At 40.3% G+C, this 22,857-nt stretch overlaps 1 protein-coding gene across 9 annotated transcripts in view; it reads right to left on the bottom strand.

Annotated features, from left to right (window-relative positions):
* CPEB3 (cytoplasmic polyadenylation element binding protein 3) overlaps positions 1 to 22,857 on the bottom strand; it is a 202,603-nt gene that overhangs the window by 35,404 nt on the left and 144,342 nt on the right. For all 9 annotated transcript variants that reach the window (XM_027528969.1, XM_027528971.1, XM_027528967.1 and 6 more), the window contains 2 exons: positions 21,328 to 21,446; positions 7,344 to 7,458 (listed from right to left, as the gene is read on the bottom strand). In XM_027528969.1, the coding sequence (XP_027384770.1) occupies positions 7,344 to 7,458; positions 21,328 to 21,446 (234 nt within the window). The remainder of the gene's footprint in view (positions 1 to 7,343; positions 7,459 to 21,327; positions 21,447 to 22,857) is intronic.

Here is a 22,857-nt window from a genome sequence, read left to right as displayed (position 1 = left end):
TTTTACCACTGAGCCATCTGGGAAGCCCAAGAATCACATATGTACCCTGAATATCAGAATTTAGTGGGTCCTTACTTTGTCTCAACAACTTATGATAGCTTAAGGACTTCCTCACATAGCTAATGTTATTCCAGTCACAGAGAAGAAGAAATCGAAAGCTGAATTTATTCACCTTAGTCGTTAATGAATTTCCTTTATTAGTCAAGTTGGCTTAGTAAAATAGGTAACCTTGGGGCCTGGAAATTAAACACTAATTTCCCAAAGACATGGCTTCTTCTGGAATAGAATAAGACAGTGAACATTCCCTCAGCCTGGTGAATGGCCAGGAGACGAATGTTGGCAAAGGACTGAATGAGCTTGTCTCCTACCCTTAGGAAGGACTCAAGAAAGTGTCTAATTTAGAAAGAGAGCTTGAACCTCCAGCTGAAGACAAGAACTACTGTAACCAGAGGTTCTACGGCATCTTGGTCTCCAAAGGAAATTTAGGGATCCGCTGATGCCAGAGACAGCACCTTCCACAAGCACTTTGTGAATCTGGCTGTTGGAAAATCATCTTCTCGGCCCAAAGATTCAGTCATGGCTGATGCTACTGGCAGTTAAGCAGTTCTGACAGGAAAAAGAAACCTTCACTCACTTACGCTTTTATGAAAATTATATAAATTAATAATTTCCACTTAGAAGCTTATGTGCAGTCATTTTCTTGGCCACCCAAGAGCCTGCAGGCATTTGAGCCAACGAAGTCTTACTCAAGTGAAGGACAATTTATTGAGAAGCTAGAAGAAAGAATCCAAGGTGACTACAGAAAGTTTTTTGGGGGGAAGAATATGAAGACTACTCATTTCTCTACCTTAACCTATATTTTAGCTACAAAAACCTCAATAGTCTGATGATCCTTGAAGAAAAGTAAATAATAACTCAACAACTGCTGTTTGTATTTGGTCCTTACTCAGTCAGCAAGTCCTCATTAAAAGTGTACTTCCTGCTGCCTAAACTAATGCTGGGCTCAAAGGACAGAGGGATGTCACTTAAGTACTAAACAGCATTTCTAATTACTGAGAAAAGTAACCAGTTGGTAAAAAACATTAAAAAAAAAGAGTAATTTAATTCATCTACTACATAGGTAACTAACGAACACAAAGCAAGCTTTCCTAAAGTCCTACAAAATTCTAATCTGAAAATACTTTTTATATGGAAGATACAAATTCACCTACAGATGTCATAATATACAACTACTCGGAGAGGCTAGGTTTTAAAGATTTCTTTACAGTGAGCATTATCAGTTAATGTAGGAAAGTTCCATATAAATTCCCTTCCTCTGAATGAGGAGGAAGCTGAGCCAGCAAGAGGGCTACCATTTTAACTACTCGGGAGGAAGAGAGAAAAACAGAAGAAAAGCAGTAAGGATCTGGTAAAAGTCAACTAAAACCTTCACGGATCTACCTGTACATTATGAACTCCATCCTGCTCTTGAAATGTGAGTCTTTGATCAAGGATATGTCTTATCTGGAAAATGTAGTCAAACCACCTACTAAATGTACGACAGTGAATCCTCATGTGAAACCATCCTCTGTAGATAACAAGGACAGCGTTATCTCCCAGGAGCACGTTCTTAACATTTAACATGAGGAAGATGAGGGTCCCAGAGGTTGAAATTCAGACAGACAGAGGTGACAGCAGGCATAGACAGAGTCTGTGAGGAAGTCAGATATCTTTAAACCACTTCTCTTTTTTCTTTCCCATCCAGTGTTAACAGGGTCTGTCTGGTCACCACAGGGGTGGGAAATTACGAGTTCTGGTAGCCATATCCAAGGGCATTCTGTACTTTGGTTAAGATGTTCTATGCTCTTATGATAACTCAAGTCAGCTCATAAACAACTGTTCCATGAGAACAGTATACTACTATAAGTCTAACCTACACACTGGCTCTTGTGTCCCAGACTAGAGAGGGAAACAAAAATACTGCAGTTGTATGTAGCGTATAGTATGTCTGTGAATTCCTCTGGGTTGTGGTGACCATGCCCTGGAGGTGAATCTGAACCCCAACTTGTTTTGCTCCCAATTCTTCATAAAGATCTGAAAGGGATCAGCTCAACAGAAAGAAAATCATGATGACTCTCCCATCCTGCCTGACCCCAGGGTCCTGTTCCTAAGGTTTAATTAGATTTCAAAGTTAGCCTAAGGCAATGTAGAAGTCCAAGATACTATGAGAGCCAAATGGGACAGAGCAGGAATGAGGGTTCCTGAGGGAAATACTAACACATTCATCTTTTCAGATTTTAAATCATGAATCCAGAAGTTCCATTTCTCCTCTTTGGAAATAACAAAGCAGACAGGAAAGAGGCATATGGCACCTCAGGGTGACAAAGAGGCTTGTACTTCTGAAAGAAAGGAAAATTCAACTCGAAGGTGAACTTTCTGAGTTTACAATTGCCGAGTTGGATCACCAAAGCCGTTCACGTATCTTCAGTAGAGGAAATGCTCATAAGCTTCCACTCTGTATGAGATATTGGGAAGTTATGAATATTTTCAAATAAATGGTATGAACAACCAACTAAGTCTTAGCGATAAGAGTATTTAAGTTGATTAAATCGAGCTGGTACCAGGCTGACTGTTATTACTGTTATGGAGACAGAATCTCATATCTCAGCCTGATAAAGCAGCTTCCTTCTGTGTAGAGAGTCCCAGACTTGAAGTCTGGAGATCTGAGTTTGAGCCTTAGCTTTTTTAATTGTTGTGGTCTTGACTAATCACCCCCTTTGAACTCTGTTTCCTTATTTCTATGATGAAAAGTCTACCACTTACAACCTCACAAGGTTTTCATGAGGATTAAACATATATGAGAACTCTGGGCATACTGTTGGGCACAGAGCAGCGTTCAAATGTTTTGTTTTGTCCAGGGGTTGTTTTTCTTTAACATTTGCTTAACTCACAAATCTTTGCTTAACATTAACTTGGCCTGGTTTCTGCTCCATAAACACCAGTTCATCCCAGTCTTACTTAAGCTTTAAGTTAATGTTATTCAAACTGCCACTGATATGGCAACCTTTGACATCAGCTGCGGGTGAGGGTGTGCTTTCCTAAAGGAGGGAGCTCACAAACACCAATCAACATTAGAAAATCCTTAATCTTAAGGGCAGTGCAGTGAATTAAGTCAGTATGCCAATTCTGGAGTTTATCTGAGACAACTCATTCTGAACTTGGGACTGGGTGAAAGAAAAAGCTTCGAGTGCTGACCAATTTGACATAAGATGATTTCTGTCTGCTACCACTTCACTGAACAAAGAGGATATGGTTATAATACTCCTCCTTCCTAAATCACAAATCAGGATGTGATTCCTAATATGTGTGCCCTACCAGAATGTTTGCACAGAATGTGTGGAATAAATGCTCTTAGAAAAATTCATCATGTTCTCCAGATGTATGCCATACATTAGTGAATATTTACCTCAAAAAAATGTTTTCCTCTAGAATTTCCATAGAAAAGCCATCCTCACAACAGTTGGGGTAGGGGGAGGCAGGGCAGAATGAGAAGAAAATATCAGGATCCATAGCAGAATATTAGGGAGAAAAAGACAAGAGAGACTCATCAGAACAATAGTTAAGAAGGTGAGAGATCCAAAGATGACAGGCAATTGGCAGGCTCCAGGAACTCAAGACTGATCTTTTCTGCAGGACCTGGTCAGATAAACTGTCAGGAGGAAGTCATAAAGTGGAGGAACAGCCTCTAACTAGAAAGGAAGACCGAGGGTTTTTAAAGCCTGATCAAAGTTGGAAATGCATGGCTCCCAAAGCTGGATTACTGAGGCAGCCCCCAAATGAGATGTCTAGGCCCAGAAGCTCAAGTCAGAAGATACTTATGGTTACAAACCAGGGGAGAGTACAGGGACCAGATCCTTCCTTTCCCACTCTCCCCTGGTGGTCTCTCCTCAAAACTCCCAAGCCTGGCACTTACTTGCTATCAGAGCAAAGACATGCTGTCAGGAAAGGTTCTCATGCCATAGGGATATGCAACAGGGAGATTTCTGCACTGAGACATGTTGCTTACAACATGTGAATGAAGAGTGGCAATATGCTCTTGCATGTCCAGGTGGTAGCAGGAGGAGAAACAGACAAGAGAGATGGACCACCTCTTTCCTCGTACTGACTCTCTGAAGAATATGTACACTTTAGCCACACGGTGGCATGGCGAGTCTACCCACAGCCTTTCCTAGTGTGGAGGTGGAGAGAGATAGGAAATGGAAGGAAAGCAAGATCTAGAATCAGCAGGAGACTTCAGGCAAACCATCCTTGGCCTGCCACTGTCACTGACAGGAGTGATGGAAGGGAGAGACAAGAGACAGTAGAAATTACTTGACCTAGAAAAGGCAACAATCAGGCAATCCAACTTTGGGTAAACTCATCGAGATTTTCCATTGATATATTTTCCCACTTTCAGGCTAATTTTTCTAGGCCCCTGACTTTTTTTCCAACCTGAATTTTTAAAAGTCATGCTTGTCAAAAGATCAGAAGGAACAACCTAAACTCAGTCAAGACAATCCACTTAAAACAGGTTGCCTTGTATCTTCAGAAGTGTTTGTGCATTTCTACTTAGTGATAAAGGACTATATTATCATTTATTAGTGATAATGGTCCCTGTCTTACAATGGGAAAATATCAAAGACAAAAAACCTTATGAGATCCAAAAGGATAATACTGTAATGTGCTAAAGGACCATTTCTGGCCCAGGATAAGGTGAAAATCAATCTGGACACACAAAACCTCACTTGTTGAGCACCAGCACTAACACCTAGTTTAAGATCATCTTCTATATAGTGCCTAGAATAGTTCTAAGACCTTCCAGAATTCAAACCACAATACTCCTGGGGAAAAAAATGCCCTGAAATATTTAAAAACCAAAAATTGAGAATATTATGCTAAGGAAAATAATTTAGTATTCAATTAATTGGGTTGGTGCTCTATTAGTCCATTCTGAAACCTTTGACTTGACAGGCGATGACCTGTTCAGCAAGAGTGGCATGACGTGCACTTTCTCAGTGCCAGTAACACACTGCGTGCTCAATACATGTTTACTGTTCAAGTGAACTGCACTGTATTCAATTTACAATTGTCTAGCAAAGTCAAACTGATTTCTTTTAAAAACAGTCTTCTATTCCAAGACACACACCAGTCCACAAAGTTCAGTGTATTCCAAAGAAATTCAATTCTATGCACAGGGATAAAAGCTAAAGATGTTAACTCTTTTCATCCAGACTACTTGGCCTCCAATCTGGAAGTCTTGGATAGAGTAAAATTCCAGGATGCTAAAGTAGATTGTTTAGCCTTCTAGAAACTAGCTACATTTATAGGAGGTGCTGGCATGGGGGAACCTTCATTAGACTAAGTGACTACAGATTAATAACCAACAATGGCAAAAACAAAATTTTAAACCAAAACAAATTAGTTTACTTAAAAAAACCAAACTTTGAAATTTATAAAACATGCATTATCTAGGCAGGGAACACAAAGTCCAGTTTCTGACTAGATAACTAAATATAATTCCTGTTTAACCCGAGAACATGTATCATTTTACAGACACAGAATGTTAAAAAAAAAAATACAATTCAGCATCTTGGGTTTCCTGTCTTGTGCTGTTAGTGTGATCACACAACAGTGAAAAACAGATTATCACAAATAGAGGTCCATATCTACCCTTTCAAATAATTTAAACAGAAAGAATAAAGGATGAACAATGTTTAAAAAGGCAATTTAGTTATAAACTATTGTGTCTGTGACTTAAAACAGACATGAGATTAAAGTCAGTTTTGTTATTTTTACAACTGCAGGAATTTTTCTTTCAGAAAACTTTTTTTGCAGATTCCCATCTAAGAAAAAAGGGAAAGAGCTAAGATATTAAAACTTTGCGTTTGTCTTTAGTTGCAAAAAAGAACAGCGAGAATACTAGCAAGGAATATCCTTTTTTTTTTTTAAGAATATATTTGCAGTTTAAAGACTATGAAAGGGGATTTTTCTCCCTCTCCACTCCTAAACATATCACCAGTTAGAAGAAGCCAGGAATATTACACAGCGCCCCTACTCACACTTTTTTTTTTTTTTTTTAAAGCACAAGCTCTTTAGAAACAAAGGGTTGCATTGGCCCTCATCTCATAATGCTGTTCACGTATGAGTTGGCCCTGCTTAGACTTTATTCTCTGATGGCAGATGAAGGGGGAAGCATCTCTGCTGCTCTGCTTTCTTTCTTTGGGCAAGTTTGCCACTAGGATGAGAAAAAGACCCAAGACACCTGACTTTCTGAAATACCATAAAATTATAAACTCCAGTCATAATTAATTTATTTTAAGGTCTTTCAAAATGGAATTATGAATACATCTTTATAGAGACCTAAACTTTTAGCAGTAGCTTGGAGTTGAGATTTGAATAAATGCATTAGGAAAGTTGAGGAACATTCAGAATTAAGAAGTCATGAAAGTCACAAAGCTGTTTCTCAGCTTGCTTTAATGATCTCTGCTTTCTCTTTTACTTTTTAAGCAGAATACTTGAGTCCACTTGTTTACACTAACAGGAGATAACCCTGCCCTTTGCTACTACAGTGGCAATGGCTAGCTTATTTTTTCATCTTAGTTTAAAAAAATAAACTCAGCTATTTTAAAGCACTTTATAAACTTTGTTCTCACAAATAATTTTACTATATTCCACAGGCAATCATACTGATCTAACAAGTGATTAGATTTGTCTTTGGTGCCCCAGTCAATTAAGACACTGCCCAATTCCAGCAGGCACAGTTATTTAATCATTGGAAAGGAACTTAAAAAACAAAAAATAGGGGCGCTTTCATGAAGTCAAATTAAAGATGCTCAAATACATAACTCACTTTTCAAAGTATGTAAGAGAAAACCAGGAATCCGTTTTGCTTGGGAAGAGTTCAGTCTGATCTTCAGTGACACAGTTTCTCGCAGGGGTTCGCCCTGTCATTAAGTGCACACAGCTGCACTGGACAGATTTCTGACGGGGTTCTTTTTCTGTTATACATAACAATACTAACTGGCTCACAATGCACACTGCCAAATGCACTGTTATTAGTTTTTAAATAATTGGTTGAACAGGGAATCACTAATTAGAACCCAACCCTCTGAAATAACAGTTTAATGAAATTCACTCTTGCGGCATAAGAAAATACAACATCTTGGCAGAAAACATTTAAGGGTCAGCTCAGTGGAACTGATATGACGGCCTTCTTTTTGGAGATTGTGTATAGCTGACCAGAAGCCTAGAAAACACTGAAGACTAAACACATTGGGGATTGCTGTTGTTGGTTTTGTTGTTGTGGTGTTACTATTTCCACTCACCAGCTCGAAGGGGTCGTGGAACTCCCCCAACAAAGATAGTTTTTCTGGGGTCCAAAGGCTGTGAACCATCCATTACAAAGTCACTGTCACTTAGGTTCCATGGTCGAATTTGCACCTGAAAAAAAGTCGTTTACTTGGTCCTTACTTCATTTCCATTAACCCCAAATGAGAATAAGGTGACTAAAGATAAACCCACTGATTTGTGCATTGTACAACATACACAACCCAAACAAAATCCAGTTATTAGTTAATGTAATCTCTAGACATATGCTGTGAAACCTTCAGAAACCACCTGTGGTTTTAAAAAAGGGTAGTCTTTAATAGATAAGAGTCTGGGTTTTGAATAAGATCCATTTTAACACGTTAAACTGTTCATAACCTGTCACATTATAGCACTTAGCTTTTTAAGAGCTCACCTAAAGAGGGAACAGGAACTTTTAGAATATTTTCTAAAAATTATCTATATGTCTGGCTTTTAAATTATCACCCCCTAAAATGAAAACATTTATCTTTCAGCAATATGATTTAACACAGTTTAACACTTATCAAGTTAGCACACAATTACCAGCAATATCAAATACTGAAGGTCACAGAGTTATCTACTTTTGGTTGATCTGATTTTCCTAAATAAGTCCAGTAAAATAAAAGTAAGTCTAGAAATTCAAGTAAATTTTCGAAGAGTAAGAAAAGAAATCTCTATGACATATTTCTTTCTATTTGGTAATATCTCTTCACTGGGACTCTGACTCCCTGCCATAGTTTATACTATGTTATCCTTATCGTATAAAATACTTCACCAGAATCATAAGCTTAAAACATATTCCTTTCAATTCATAACTGAACTATCAGAGAATAGCTTAAAACAAAACCACCACCAAAAAACCCTCTCATACAGAAAGGCCAGTTTCAGCAAGGCCCGAAAACCACCTGGCCACACGCTCGAGCAGGCCCGTTGTCAAAGCGAAGAAACAAGCACTGGTTTTTAAGGAACATGCCTCTCCTTTCGCCTCATTGATTAGGATAGGAAACAAAACAGCTGAATTTTAACTTCCTTAGTATCAACACAATGTTTCACTTTTCCCATTGCTCAACCATCAACACTTTAATGCAAGGAAATATATATGACAATTTTTTATGTGGCTTGCCTTATATATTCAGTAGTTCTTCTATTTCAAAGATAAATCTGCCAATGACACTTTCAAAACACCTTGAATCAACTCCAAGACTGGCACTGCTCATTAGAAACAGGCTACACATTCGTTACGACTGTTACAAAATGTACCCCCCACACAACTTTTGGAGCTTTTATGACACAGTTGCCTTCACCAGTTACTGGAAGCCATAAAATCTCCACATGGGGGGAAAAGAAAATCTAGTTCTTTCCTTGTAAAATTTGGTCTGTTTGTCTAAATTATCAATCCCTTGATAGTTACCACAAAGACAGATTCACCAATACAATAAAACGTAACTTTCAAATGCCTTCATGAGGGCTCATTATTAATGTTTAACTAAAAACACAGTCTCCTGACACCAAGAAAAAGGATTCTAATGTCAACGCACAAAAGACAGGGCAAATCTTTTTCTGTACGGAGCCCTTTTTTCTTCTAGTCTCATCCCTAATAAAGTAGTTAAGGTAGCTTCAGGATCTGGTAATTCTATTTACTTTATGATAATTAAGTTCAATCATATGGCTCACAAATAAAAACAATTCATGTGTAATATCCATAGTGTTCTGGTTTCATTTAACCAGAAGTACAGAAAATGACGCCTCACACAATAGCTGGAGGTTGCTGCTGCTTCAAAGAATTCTGCAGAAGATCTCAAATCCACCTGCTGAGAGGCTTGACTGCTGCCTCTTCTTCCCTCTAACACCCTCCCCACCCCTTCATTACATCACACACAACCCATTCCCTTACCCTATTCTTGGGAAAAATACAGGAAGAAGACTAGGGAGACAGTAATGATTAACTGTATTCACAAAACCCACATTTCCCAGCTGCCATCACAAAACAGCTCCTCAAAGCTCACGCCACTGCAAATTCAGAGAAATGTCAACACAGGCCAACATCAGCACACTCTACGTGCTAAGCAAGAAATACTGTGGTACTGTTTGCACTGAGAAGTTTCATTCACACTTTAGTTTCTTTCTGAAATATAAGACCATTCTTACTCAGGAATGTTCTCCATCTTCTAAGGTTTATTCTCAGACCTCAGGGTCTAATATTCACGTTCTATCTTTCTGACTTACTCTTTGAATACATTCTCTGGTCCCAAGACACACATACACACACACAAACACACAAACACATAGGTTTCTCTACTCTTTTAGTCCCATACTTTGTAAGCTGACTCAAATATTTTGTAGAAAGGAATACAGTATAAATAAAATAACTTTTTACTATCTTTATTTCTTTAATAATTGTTTTTGAGAAATGTTGAAATTAGACCTCTATCTTAATTCAACACAAATTTCCGCTGCCAAAACAACTTTTACATCCACAGTGATTACTCTGTGTGTGTGTGTGTATGTCTTTGTATAACAATTCTTCTACTATGTTGTCAAACAGGCTATATACGCTGGGCAGTAAAAGCCTTAACAACCTAAGGAAAAGATAAGGCTGTCACCAGAATGGTGAAGATTACTTTAAATGAAACTGACACGGTTCCAATACCACTTCCTGAAGAAACCTGATCACATTTGGTTACAAAGGTGACTCCAGGAAGAGGCTATCTGGCAGACAGCACCCACGAGCCCTTTGGCCACGCCACAACCTCACAGGGTTACACAACACAGAACCTCTGTAGGGCCAGACAGGTAGCACAAACATGTCAGGTTACCAGGACAACAGTTAGTAGGCAGGCAGTGACGCTATAGAGTAAATCAGTCCTTTTATTTTGTTTTCTATTAGAGTTGATGAACAATGTTGTATTAGTTTCAGGTGTACAGCAAAGTGATTCAGTTACACATATATGCGGGGATCTGTTCTTTTTCAAATTCTCTTCCCATTTAGGTTGTTATAGAATATTGAGCTGAGTTCCCTGTGCTATATATATAGTAGGCCCTTGTTGGTTATCTATTTTAAATATAGCAGTGTTAAACCACTCCTTTTAAAGGAAGCAGACACTTCTCTCAGCTAGTATTTATCATTTGCGAATGTATTGTCAGACTTTCCCATTTCTCAAAAATAGCTAGACATTCAGATTTTTATGTGAAACTCCAAGATTTCTCAATGTTTGGAATTCATTCAAATGTGAAAGTCACTTGTACAGGCTAGACAAAATTAACTGCAGGCCAGATCATTTCTGTGGGCTCCAGCCTGTGATCTCTGGTTAGAAAGGTTTAGTTACCACACAATTCACAAAGGAATATTTTGTTCCATAAGCACTTATGAGAGAAAATATTAATACAAAAATGGTTTTCCCTTAGTTTCCGTTTCTTTTTTAAGCATGTATTCTGATGGAAGTTCTGGTAAGGACCATAAACCTTCTAGCTGAATTATTAGTCTTCTAAATTTTTATCTTCTGATTTAATAATTGGCTTTGTATAACTATTTATCTCCAAAGGCAAAATCTTTTTAAGGATAAAGGCAAAAACCAAACATAAAGATTGATAGCATAAATATATGAATTTATACCATAAAGTGACTTCAACAGCTTTCAAGAAATCTAAAACAACTGAATACGTAACAGCAACAGTTAGTACTGAGTTCAAAATGGGTCATAAAGCAGTGGAGACAACTTGCAAAATGAACAATGCATTTGTCTCAGGAACTGCTAACGAACATACAGTGTAGTGGTGATTCAAGAAATTTTGCAAAGGAGATGAGAGCCTTGAAGATGAGGAGCATAGTGGCTGGCCATCGGAAGTTAACAATGACCAACTGAGAGCAATCATCAAAGCTGATCCTCTTACAATTATATGAGAAGTTGCCGAAAAACTTAAAGTTAACCATTTTATGGTCATTCAGTATTTGAAGCAAATTAGAAAAGTGAAAAGGCTCTATTAGTGGGTACCTCATGAGCTGACTGGAAATCAAAAAAATTGTCGTTTTTGAAGTGTCATCTTCTTCTATTCTATGCAACAACAATGAACCATTTCTTGATTGAATTGTAATGTGTGATGAAAAGTGGATTTTATATGACAGGTGGTGACAACCAGATCAGTGGCTGGCCTGAGAAGAAGCTCCAAAGCGCTCCCCAAAGCCAAACTTGAACCCTAAAAAGGTCATGGTCACTGTTTGGTGGTTTGTTGCCAGTCTGATCCACTACAGCTTTCTGAATCCTGGCAAAACCATTACATCTGAAAAGTATGCTCAGCAGTTGATGAGATGGACTGAAAAGTGCAATGCCTGCAGCCAGCACTGGTCAATACAGAGGGCCCAATGCCTGAATGCACATCACACAGCCAACACTTCAGAAGTTGAACGAATCGGGCTACAAAGTTTTGCCTCATCCACTATATTCACCTGACCTCTTCCCAATCAACTACCACTTTCTTCAAACAACTTGGCAACTTTTTGCAGGGAAAACACCTCTACAACCAGCAGGAGGCAGAAAATGCTTTCCAAGAGTTCAGTGAATCCCGAAGCATGGATTTTTATTCTATGGGAATAAGCAAATGTATTTCTCATTGGCAAAAATGTTTTGACTGTAATGGTTCCTGTTTTGATTAATAAAGATGTGCTTAAACCTAGTTATAGTGATTTAAAATTCACAGTCCGCAGGCACAATTATGTTTGTACCAACCTAATAACTTAAATTTCATTTTATTTAAAACAGAGTCATTAATAGGGATAAGATTAGGCTAAGTCCTAGGGGGAAAAACTTAAGAAATATCATACAGGTCATTTATTTTGATAGGATGCTATAACAATATTTCCTAAAAAGAAAATGTCATTGAAAATTTGCAAAAGCCTCTAAGTTAAACAAAAAATGCATTTCTATAGTATCTTTAATAACAGGATAAGAACAGTTTTAGCAAGAACAGTTTTAAACACAGGTCTTAGGGCTTCAAGTTCATGACCAAGTCTCCCTATAGCTCTGGAACTCTCTCAGTTCAGACCACTATTTAGAATTTAGACATGACCTTGGTGGGCTATGGTCCATGGAGGTCGCAAAAAGTCAGACACAACTGTGTGACTAAGCACACACTACCAATAAATAATGCTATCTTGAGCTCACTTTGCAAATCTCATCCTATACCTGCTCTGGTCCTCTCCTTAGGTTACAAATACCTACCACTTGAACGGTTCTACTGTGTGGTGCCTTCCTTTTCATTTGCGGGACTCAAGGCAGCTCCAAAGTGCAACCAAACTGTTCAGAGTCAACAGTGCAACCTGGTGGTCAGTTTAGGAAATTACCTGACCAAACCCCTCTTTCAGGCCATTTATTCTCTCCCACAAATTACACATAAAGCTTATATTTCAGCATCCCCCCAACCCGGCCCCATTTCCTTTTTCCTCTTTTCAATACCCTTCAAACTCCTACTCAAGCTCTTCAGGAAAATGTCTCCATTTTTCTCTCCCTAATCCTACAATCCTTTTAATCGACATGAATCAGAAAAACAACAGCGCAGAACCATCAGGACTGCTCTCCCCAGTAAGCAGCATCCCAGCTCTCCTGACAGCCAGGATGAGTCAGCTAAACCTAGGTCTGTGGTCATACAGCTGCAACAGCTCAGCTGTAGTGGTAATGAACCCAAACCCACCCCAGCTGTCAGCAGTTCTATTTTAAGCATCACAGACCTCACAGAATGACTGGAGTGCCCCATAGTATCACAGATAAGCTAGTCTGTGGTTTGTGAGGCATCTTTATCTCATCCACGGTGCAAGGGGTTGTTTTATTATTATGACCACTATAAAACTAAAGAGTCATAACGGCAATAATTGTGGTTAAGACTCTTCAAAGTATTTTCGTATTTGGTATCTTATCTCAACCTAATTTTTACCACATAATGCCCTAACAAACAGCTCAGCCACCTTTGAGGAGTTTCGGTGCTACCTATTATTCTCAAATACTGTCCTCTACCCAATGGAGAGAAAAAGGAAATGCCCTCCCTGTATCTTCACAGTTAAGTGGCCAGAAAGGACTTAATAGCTGCTCAGAATCATTGGCCTTGATATGACTCCCGTACTCTGGGCAGGTCTGGGGCCACCAGGCAGAACTCCACTGGAACTCAAAGCAAATGAAGATTATTCCTCAGACACCAACAGGTTGCCAGCCCTGGAGAACCTCAGCAAAATAGCCAGGATTCTTCCTAGACAGGAACCCAAAAGTAATCCCGGGAAATTCTCTTACACTCTCCTACGATGCTCCAAGGCCCACCAGCAGTGTCAGGAAATAGTGCAGGTACAAGACGGAAACTGCTGCCATCTTTGCCAAGCTGCACAGCCTGATGCACAGAAACCACAGGCTCCACTGGGACCTGCAGTTACTGCTGAACAATTCAATTGCCCTTTGTATAGCTAAGAGTCGGACACAACTGAGTGACTTCACTTTCACTTTTCACTTGCATGCATTGGAGAAGGAAATGGCAACCCACTCCAGTGTTCTTGCCTGGAGAATCCCAGGGACAGGGGAGCCTGGTGGGCTGCCATCTATGGGGTCGCGCAGAGTCGGACACGACTGCAGTGACTTAGCAGCATACTGTTTCATAAGGGCACCCAGTACAAAAATAGAGCATGCATAAACTGTGCCCCCAAAATGGTAATGTACACCTTCTTGCTCTATACTTGATATAATATAGCCATTATCAATTAGATGATATGATTAATATCTGGACTTAACATTCATAAGATTCAAGGAAACACCTTCCTGCTACAGGTTTTGCAGACTCCCTCAGGAACACCTACATGTGTGTTAGTCACTCAGTTGAGTCCGACTCTTTGAGACCCCCATGGACTATAGCTCTCCAGGCTCCTCTGTCCATGGAGTTCTCCAGGCAAGAATACTGGACTGGGTTGCCATGCCCTTCTCCAGGAGATCTTCCCAACGTAGGGACTGACCCCGGGTCTCCTGCATTGCAGGCAGATTCTTTACCATCTGAGCCACCAGGGAAGCCCCCAGGGACTCCTGATCATTTTGCTGTTTGGCTCCCCTGCCCAACTACTGTCTATAATACTTCCATCATAGCACCTTGACTCCTTACTCCACTTACTGTTACATGGCTACTTCTCTCCATTGGACTCCAGGTGCCTCTAAGGCTGAGACCACTTCTCTGTGTGGGTCCCGACTGCTCAGCACAGTAGCCAAGCCTTAGTGAGTGCTCTGAGCTCTTCAGTATAATGGTGAATTAATGAAGGTTTTCCCAAGGGGCAGACAGTGGTGCTGTAAGAACCTGTCCAGCAGCTGTCCCTCTATAGCTGCCTAATCACTCTCCTCACTCCACCAAAAGCTACCTTCCAGAGACATGGAATTATTGTACGTCCGCTCACCAGTGGGTGCCCCAGGGCTTGGGCCTAATTTGTGAAAATTTCTGATGCCACCAGGGGACCCACTCAGTGATCAGAATTACCTAGTGCTTGTCACCACTTCTGATGTTCACACATCACTTAGAAAGTATAAGCATAACAGATGATTTCCTTTTGAAAGAAAGGAGAAACTAGCACTTTTGAGCATACACTGCCCCACTGTGCTAGGCATTTTACACACACCGTCACATTGAAACTCACCATAACTGTTATGCTATAAAATTATCCCTACTTTAAAGACAAAGAAACCTGTCAGTGTGAAACCAACTCAGGACTGAAACAGGTTTCTCTGACCCCAAGTCTCTCTTTCTGCTGCAATGATGTCGTGTGCCTGCAAGGCTCCCTGTCCTCCAGGCCACTGGCCACCAGCTCTGCTTCGCAAGAGTTTCCTTCAAAAGTCAAAATACATTTTCATTTGTGAGCGATTAATCTCTCTCCTTTCCAATCTCATATGGCCTGTTCTCAATGCATTAAGAAATGACCCATGGACTCTTCTTAAAGCTAACAGAACTAGCAGTTAGAAAAGCTCGAAAATGATTTAACAATGAAGCTGGCACTACAGTCAGCTATTTGAACTTCTAGGTTCATAGCCTCAGGCACTCGTACTCTGCAGCCAGACAATTTTGTCCAACGTCTACATAAATGTGTATTTTCGGCTCCATGGTGCTAGGGCAAGGATGTTGTCCCTGGCATGCTGTTCACTAAAACTCTTGAGAGGAATGTACACATAAAAGCTCAAGTTACCTAAGTTTTTCCTGGGACGAAGCCTAGTCTTTGAGCGAGCTTCACGGAATACTAATTCCACCAGAATCTTCACAAGTATAATCCCCAGAGAGGTATATATTATGCTGGGTTAAACAATCTTACACACATTTATTTATTGAAAAACTCCTTAGAACTTTAATATATCAATGTTTCCCAAATGTTCTTGGCTATGGAATCTTTAATTAAAGGAGAAAGTGGATATAAAATCTACAAAAGTGCCCAGTAAGCAACACCTGTTATTATTAAGAGCAAACCTTCTTCTGTCAGTGATCCTTTCAAGAGATCAGTGTGTGATGAGACAAGTGTTCTTCAGAACACACTTTGGAAAACACTGAATACAGTCCTTTAGGGGATGGGGTTGGCTATTTCATTCCCTGGTTACCATCTTGTACACTGGAACTGCAGCATCTTTTAGGCTTTTCTAGAAAGGAATAACAACTTCCAAAGACTTAAGCACTAACTACGAAACTCTGGACCCCTTTGCAAATTCAGAGATTCAGGGAGGAAAAAAAAAAAAAAAAAGGACTTATGAATAGGAAGTACTTCTGTCAGTTTAGAGGAGGAATTCTTTCTTTGGAGAAATTCTTATGATGGGAGGTGCCCAAATCAGGAATTTACCCTGAGGACCCAAGGAACAAATAAATAAATCAAGATCAGAGTGCTGAAGATTTCCAAGGTTGAGATAGTACACAAAACCAGATTTGATTGAGTCACGATAAAATTATTGTCTTAGGAAGTAGTAGGTGGGGAATGAAAGAGTTTGAGCAAATATACCAAAACCCAAGGACTGAGGCCATCAATCAAGATTTCCCAATTAAATTTCCCTCTATTCCCTTCATACATTGGTGTTCCATCTGAAGTGTTCTGCATTCATACCACACAATTTCTCATTTCTGTGTTCGTACTGTTAAGTTTCTCCAAAATGTCTATTCCCCGACATCTCCACACTTCTGGTCAATCTCCAAACTCCCTTCATCCTTTAAAGCCCCATTTAAGTGACACTTCATCCAAGAAGCTTTCTTTCATCACTCATGGTACATATGAATTGTTCAAAATAATTAATCTACATTTTATCTTCATCATAGTCATTATTTTTATTAATTTGACAAATATCTGAGAACCTTTTATGCACCAGGCTCCATAAATTTGTGTATTTACACATTTTTTTTTAATCTACTCATTATACTATTAAGCTTTTGAACACTTGTTTTTATGTCTGATTCAAAGTATTCTGATTCACAGTAACCAACACTAAGGCCTTGTCCCTAGTAGGCACTCAAATATGGTTTGAAGGGAAGAAGGAGGGCACAGCATTTTTTAAAGTTATATGTGGGCTGGAGATAGCTATAATAGAAGGTATGATTCACTATAGGATGGTGCAGTGATCAGAGAAGGCTTCATAAAAGAGATGACATTTGAGAGGAGTCTGAAAATAAGGGTAGGAATTAGAAATTGAAATGGGGGCAGAAATACTTTAGTTAATTGGAATATGGGGTTCAGGAGGAAAGCAGAAAAAGTTAAGGTTGGAAAAAAATTTGAAGTCAGACTAGAAAAGTCTTAAATCCTAGGCAAAATAATCCTGGTTGTTTTTGTAACTTAAAAAAGTGACTAAAAAATTCTAGAGATTCCTCTGATATATAAATGCGAGTAGGAGACACTGGAACAATAGATTAGGTAGAATTAAAACTTAAAGAAATAAACCAGTTTCTATTTCCAGTTTCCTTTCTCCACCATTTGTTTTTCAATTTTTGTCTTTCTGGTTTTAAGTGGATGGCCTGAACAATACCCTGAAGAACTGACCTTATATAAGCACACATCAGTTTGGTAAGACAGTTTTAAAAATATATAGCAATGTCGATCCGTCATGTTTTAGGAAATTTATAAATTGTGATTGTGCTATAAATTTTAAGGAGGAAGAATTAAGAAACTTCTCTGACACTCCTTTGGTGTTTGCTATCCCATATCTCTGGCCAAAGTGCTCCATAAGTTAAGAACCATGACGTCTTCCTCCTCACCTCCTTTTCAGGGTTACTGTTTTCAGCCCCTCCATCTGTTAGACCCTCCTAGGTTTCTTCTTCTATCAGTCGGCTGTCTTGAACCTTCAGGTTCAGCCTATTTATACATTCAAAAAGTAGAGTCCCCGTAACAAGAGGGACCACTGTCACAGTGTCTGCCTGCTTCACTGGAAGCACAGACAAGGACACAGCTGTCCTCAGGGATGCCTGGGACATGTGAGCTATGGAACTGCTCTTGCCAGAGGAGGGGAAGAACAAACACAAATCTAGAGACTGTGCAATTACTCCTGCTCTTGCCAATTTGTCTTTCATTCTTTAAGACTGAGGGATCCTCTACTCAATACTCTGTAATGGACTACATGGGCAAAGAATCCGAGAAGAGTGAATATATGTATATGTAAACCGATTCACTTTGCCATACTCCTGATACTAATACAACATTGTAAATCAACTATACTCCAAAAAAACTATAAAAAAAAAAAAAGACTGAGCAGTCAATTATCAGGACATAAATACAGTTTCTTTTGCCATCTTTCAGGATCAGACCTAAATATAGAGTAGTCTGAGTGGAGTCATTTAATGAAAGGTAATCACTGACCAGAAATAGAACTACCTGAAATCCACTAATTATAGATTCATTTGAGTTAAAAAACAAACACAATCTTAGAAAGGGTAAGTAAGGGGAAAGCTTTTTATCAGGCACTGTATTAGGAAAACCATTTGATTAACCGAATCCACACAAAGGAAGCGGGAGGCTGATTTGTGGAGAAGGGAGAGGGCAAGGATAGAAAATCTGTGAGATCACTCTGGAACACGGTGTATATTTCTAAGGAGAAATTCAGGGAGGACTGGAGAGAACTAAACAACAGAATGAGGGCACTAAGAACCTGAAAGGCGGCCAAGCTAAAAAGTAGGAAAAGCAGGAGAGAGTCACAGCTCTGGTCTGGTGAGTGACCTCTAGAAGCTGACCTTACCTCAAGCTATTGCCCAGGTCCTCATTTACTCCCAAAGGTTCAACCCAGCTCTCACTTTCTGTGGGAGCATCCAAGATGAGGTGGAATGTACTGAAATCTGGGCAGGGGGAGGGGGGTGGAAATGGGGGGAAGTGTGGCCAAATAAGGCTGGGAGTGGAAGATGCGGAGCTAAAGCCAAGAAAGAGAAGGTTTCAAAAATGGAGCCAAAGAGCCGGAACCCAAAATGGGATCCAGTTCATTAGAATTACAGGCATTTGGGGACTTCCATGTTTCCCATGCTAAGTTTTATTTAAATTGCTTATGCTGGAAATTCTGAGTATGCCTGGGTCAAAGAAATACGTGATCAGCGGCCACTGTTCAGAACTCACCAAGCTCCAATAAAACTGCTTCATTTGAGCTCAGAAAACGGAAACTGCAATAAGGCAGAAATTCGTAGAGACACAAACAATGGAAGTTAGTTTCCCTATAAACATTTCCAAAACAGATAATTACACTATTTAATTTCAAAAGTCCTTCATACCAAGGGTAATATGCACGTTTGGCATGAAAATATTCAACAGTAATAGTGCTGCCTCCATACCACCTCTGCTCATCCCCTCTCACAGGGACATCCAGTCCTGGTGTGAGCTTTCCCTGGTCAAGCACACGATCCGTCTCCTCCTGCACAGCCAGGGACACGGCCCTGCTACGGTACATAAGCTCCTTCTGCTCATCTCCAGGCTCCTCCCCTCAATCCATCAGTTTCTTCACCTCCTATGGGTGTAACTCTCTCAATATGTACCTCTACCTCTCTGTCATTTGATAGATACAAACACATCTCAAATCCCCGTGTACAGTGTACAATCAACCCCACCTTAACACTGCCGAGCTCACCCTCACACCTCTTCCGCTGATGTGTCAGTGGCAGACTCTCTGAAGGGTGACCATTTCCCCCTGACATCTGACCCTGCCAAATTGCGCTCAGTCTGTCTAATTTCATATTACTCCAAATAGGTTTACAAGTTACTGCAGCTTTCTTATTATTATCTCAGAAGAAACACACTCCCATTCCAGTCAGTCTCCATGTCTCCCTCAACACAGCCTCTCCATGCTGTTTAAATTAAGACCAAAGTTAACAAAGGCTCCCTACTCTTTTTCCCAACCTACTATTTTCTACTGTTTTTCTGTATAGCTACCTGAACAGCTACCCTATCCAATGTTGTTTACTGCTGTTATAGAAACTGGATAATGGCCCTAGAAATTGAAAATTACAGAGGTACTTTCAAACTTGCTAAAATCCTTGCCTCTTCTTCTGCATCAATCATTGTGACATGACCCAGGGTTCCCTTTCCTTAGTAACTCGCTCTTTGGCTTTACATGCTGCCTTCTCCCACTTACAGATGGCCAGTCCTGGCATCATTCTTCTGCAAACAATTATAAACCCTGTTCTAGAGTCACTGTTTTTTTCAAAAGATGTTGTCAGTAGATAAGCTCTGATCTCGCTCTCCCCAGTCCTCTAGCACCATGTAGCACTAGCAGCACTGTTTGGGCAAGTACCCAACCTCATCAGAGGCTTTTACATACTTTTTCCTCTTATCTGAGCCTCTCAACATCCCAGAGAGGAACTCTTGGTCTTCTCATTTTATCAGTGAGGAAACCAAGTCACAGCAAGGATTAGGTGACTTTATGCAGTCAAGCAGATATTTAAATGCTAGAATCAAGACTCAAACTGGGAGCTTTACATCCAACCACAACTCCTTCCCCTACATGTTTCTGAGAGTAAACCTTGCTGTTAACCAAGCCCACACCTCTGGTTAAGCCTTACAGGGGATGCTGCAGGGCCCGTGGTAAACGTGTGCCTTGCCCCTTAGTCCACGCTACTGTTTTTACTCTATTTCCCACTCCGAGCATCAGGCCTTGACACACAAGTCTCACCCCTCTCCCAACCGCCTCAGGGATCACTGTATTGTTGTTTAGTCACCAAGTCGTGACCGACTCTTTGCGACCCAGTGGACTGCAGCACGCCAGACCTCCCTATCCCTCCTCACCTCCTGGAGTCTACTTCTGCTGTATTATTCAAGTTTTTTATTCTGCCCTGAACAGTCTTGCCTCTTTTCCACTGATATCCCCTCTGTCAGGAGAAAGGAAGTAGTCTTCCTTTCTCACCCAGTGACTTATTCACTCACACTCTTTGGCTCAGAAACCACAGACTCAATCACAAATTCTGTAGAAGTGTGCATTATTTACGGCTTTGGGTCCATGTTCTCCATCTTTCCCCTCCCCTTCTCTGTTTGAAGCTATCCACTCTAGAGTGTAAGCCCCTGGCCCAGAAGGCTCTATTTAGCCAGCTGTGGGTACCACCCAGCACAAAGCTTTGCATTCAAAGGCACATAAACATCGAAGATTTTGATCTTTTATTTTTAAAAAATAAATAAATCACTCCTGCCCTCGATCTGAAATAATGACAGAAACCAGCTGCCAAAACCACTAAGGGCATTATTTACCTCAATTCAGAGTTTCTCAATAGGAATTAGCTTAAAAGAACTGTAAAGTGAAAGACAAGGGCACATTTGTTTACATGTAGTCTCAAAGGTATAAAACCAAAAACTGAGAAATTTGTTATTAGTTCCCCGTCAGCAGCAGTCCAGCACTACAGCATAGCGAGGTCACCCTGGGTAAGAGGATCCTAGCTCCCAGTATTCTCATGACAAGGGGAAGGTGACCAGCTATTCTGATTGCATACATGCTCTGGAAAAGCAACAGCTGGCTGCAAGTTACTTACTGGTTTATCCTTGATGGTGGGGCTTGACACACACAGGTACAGTTTCCCATCTTCCTCTAGGCAGGCGTCTATCAAAGCTTGTACCGAGCTCTCTTCCTGGAACAGCAGAAAGGCATAGCCTTGGGGAGACAAAAACAAAAGGGTGGGGGAGGAATTAGTAAATTAAACTCCAAGTACCACTAAAAACTCATCTATTGTTTCACTTTGGTAAGTTCTTACTAAAACCTAAGAACCTGAAGTGGGACACAGGGAAGAAATAGTTCCCGAGACCCTCATGTGCCAGGCACTCTATTAGATACTCATAAATTTTACCTTGATTTCTAAAATGACTCAGGGAAGCAAGTTCAAGTCACATCTATGGAGTTTTCATTATATAGTTTGGTCAACTTTAACGAGGGTTGGACACAACTTAGTGACTCAACAACAAGAGGTTCACCACTGGCCTGAGCCACAGCCGCTCTTGAAACAAGCATCACCCGGCCTCCAATTTCCATAAAGCTCTAGGCTTGACACGTGCTTCAACCTGGATGTGTGCTGAAGACACTATGCTAACTGAAAGGAGCCAAGCACAAAATACTATATATTTTATGGAATGCCCAGTACAGGCAAATCTATAGAGACGAAAAGAGATTAGTGGTCTACCATCCAGGGCTGGGGGAGTGGAGGGAATAGATACTGTGTTTCTTCTGGGAATGATGAAAATCTGCTAAAATTGATTATGCTGGTGACTGCATAACTCTGTTAACATACTGGAAACCACTGAACCGTACGTTTTAAATGGGTGAACTGAGAATTATATCTCAACCAAAGTTGTCAAAAAAAACAAAAGAAGCTCAACAATAGGCTAGTGTTGTCTTTATATGTCATGTCTGATGGTGATGCTCTGTTTCTTCAAGGATATTCTCCTGCCTCACAGCTGAGTACATGATCTGCAAACACGGACATGAGCTGCAGGATGTCCATGGACATGCTGAGCTTTGTCCCATTCAGTAAGATTTACTGAGCAACTGTTACAAATGACACACAATCTACGGATTATGAGGAATAGTGAGAGAAACAGACTAAGTTCTAGCTGTCTGGAGACTTACACGGTAGAAGAAACAGACTTTAAAACAATTAACTACTTGCTACAAAGCTGAGGGAGATAAATGGAAATATAAAGTACTGTGGGAGCCCAGACAAGCAAGGAAGCTGACTTGAGAGAATCAGCAAAGACGTCCAAGAGGACAACAGGTGTTGAAGGGGCGAGCTCTGGGCACACGCTGCCTCACTGGCAGCTAAGCAAAGGTCCATCGTGAGTTAATCTAAGCTTGAGTTCAACTGTCTGACCTCTCTACAATCCCTTTAGCTTTGCTAAGTCTCTCAGCTGTCACCTCTACTCCCCGTCCTGCTAGTGACCTCAAAGGAAATCATCAGAAATAAGGCCCTCCCCTGGCACTCTGAGGGCCGGAAAGATGTAAGTGGTGAAGAAGGATAAGAACAACCACACTCAGAAGCTTCTCACACATCAGAGAGGCTCATCGCCTGGCC

Source organism: Bos indicus x Bos taurus, chromosome 26 (assembly GCF_003369695.1).
Source record: "Bos indicus x Bos taurus breed Angus x Brahman F1 hybrid chromosome 26, Bos_hybrid_MaternalHap_v2.0, whole genome shotgun sequence".
Taxonomy (NCBI): domain Eukaryota; kingdom Metazoa; phylum Chordata; class Mammalia; order Artiodactyla; family Bovidae; genus Bos; species Bos indicus x Bos taurus.
Note: the sequence above shows the minus strand (reverse complement) of the source record. Positions and strands in the feature narration are given on the sequence as shown.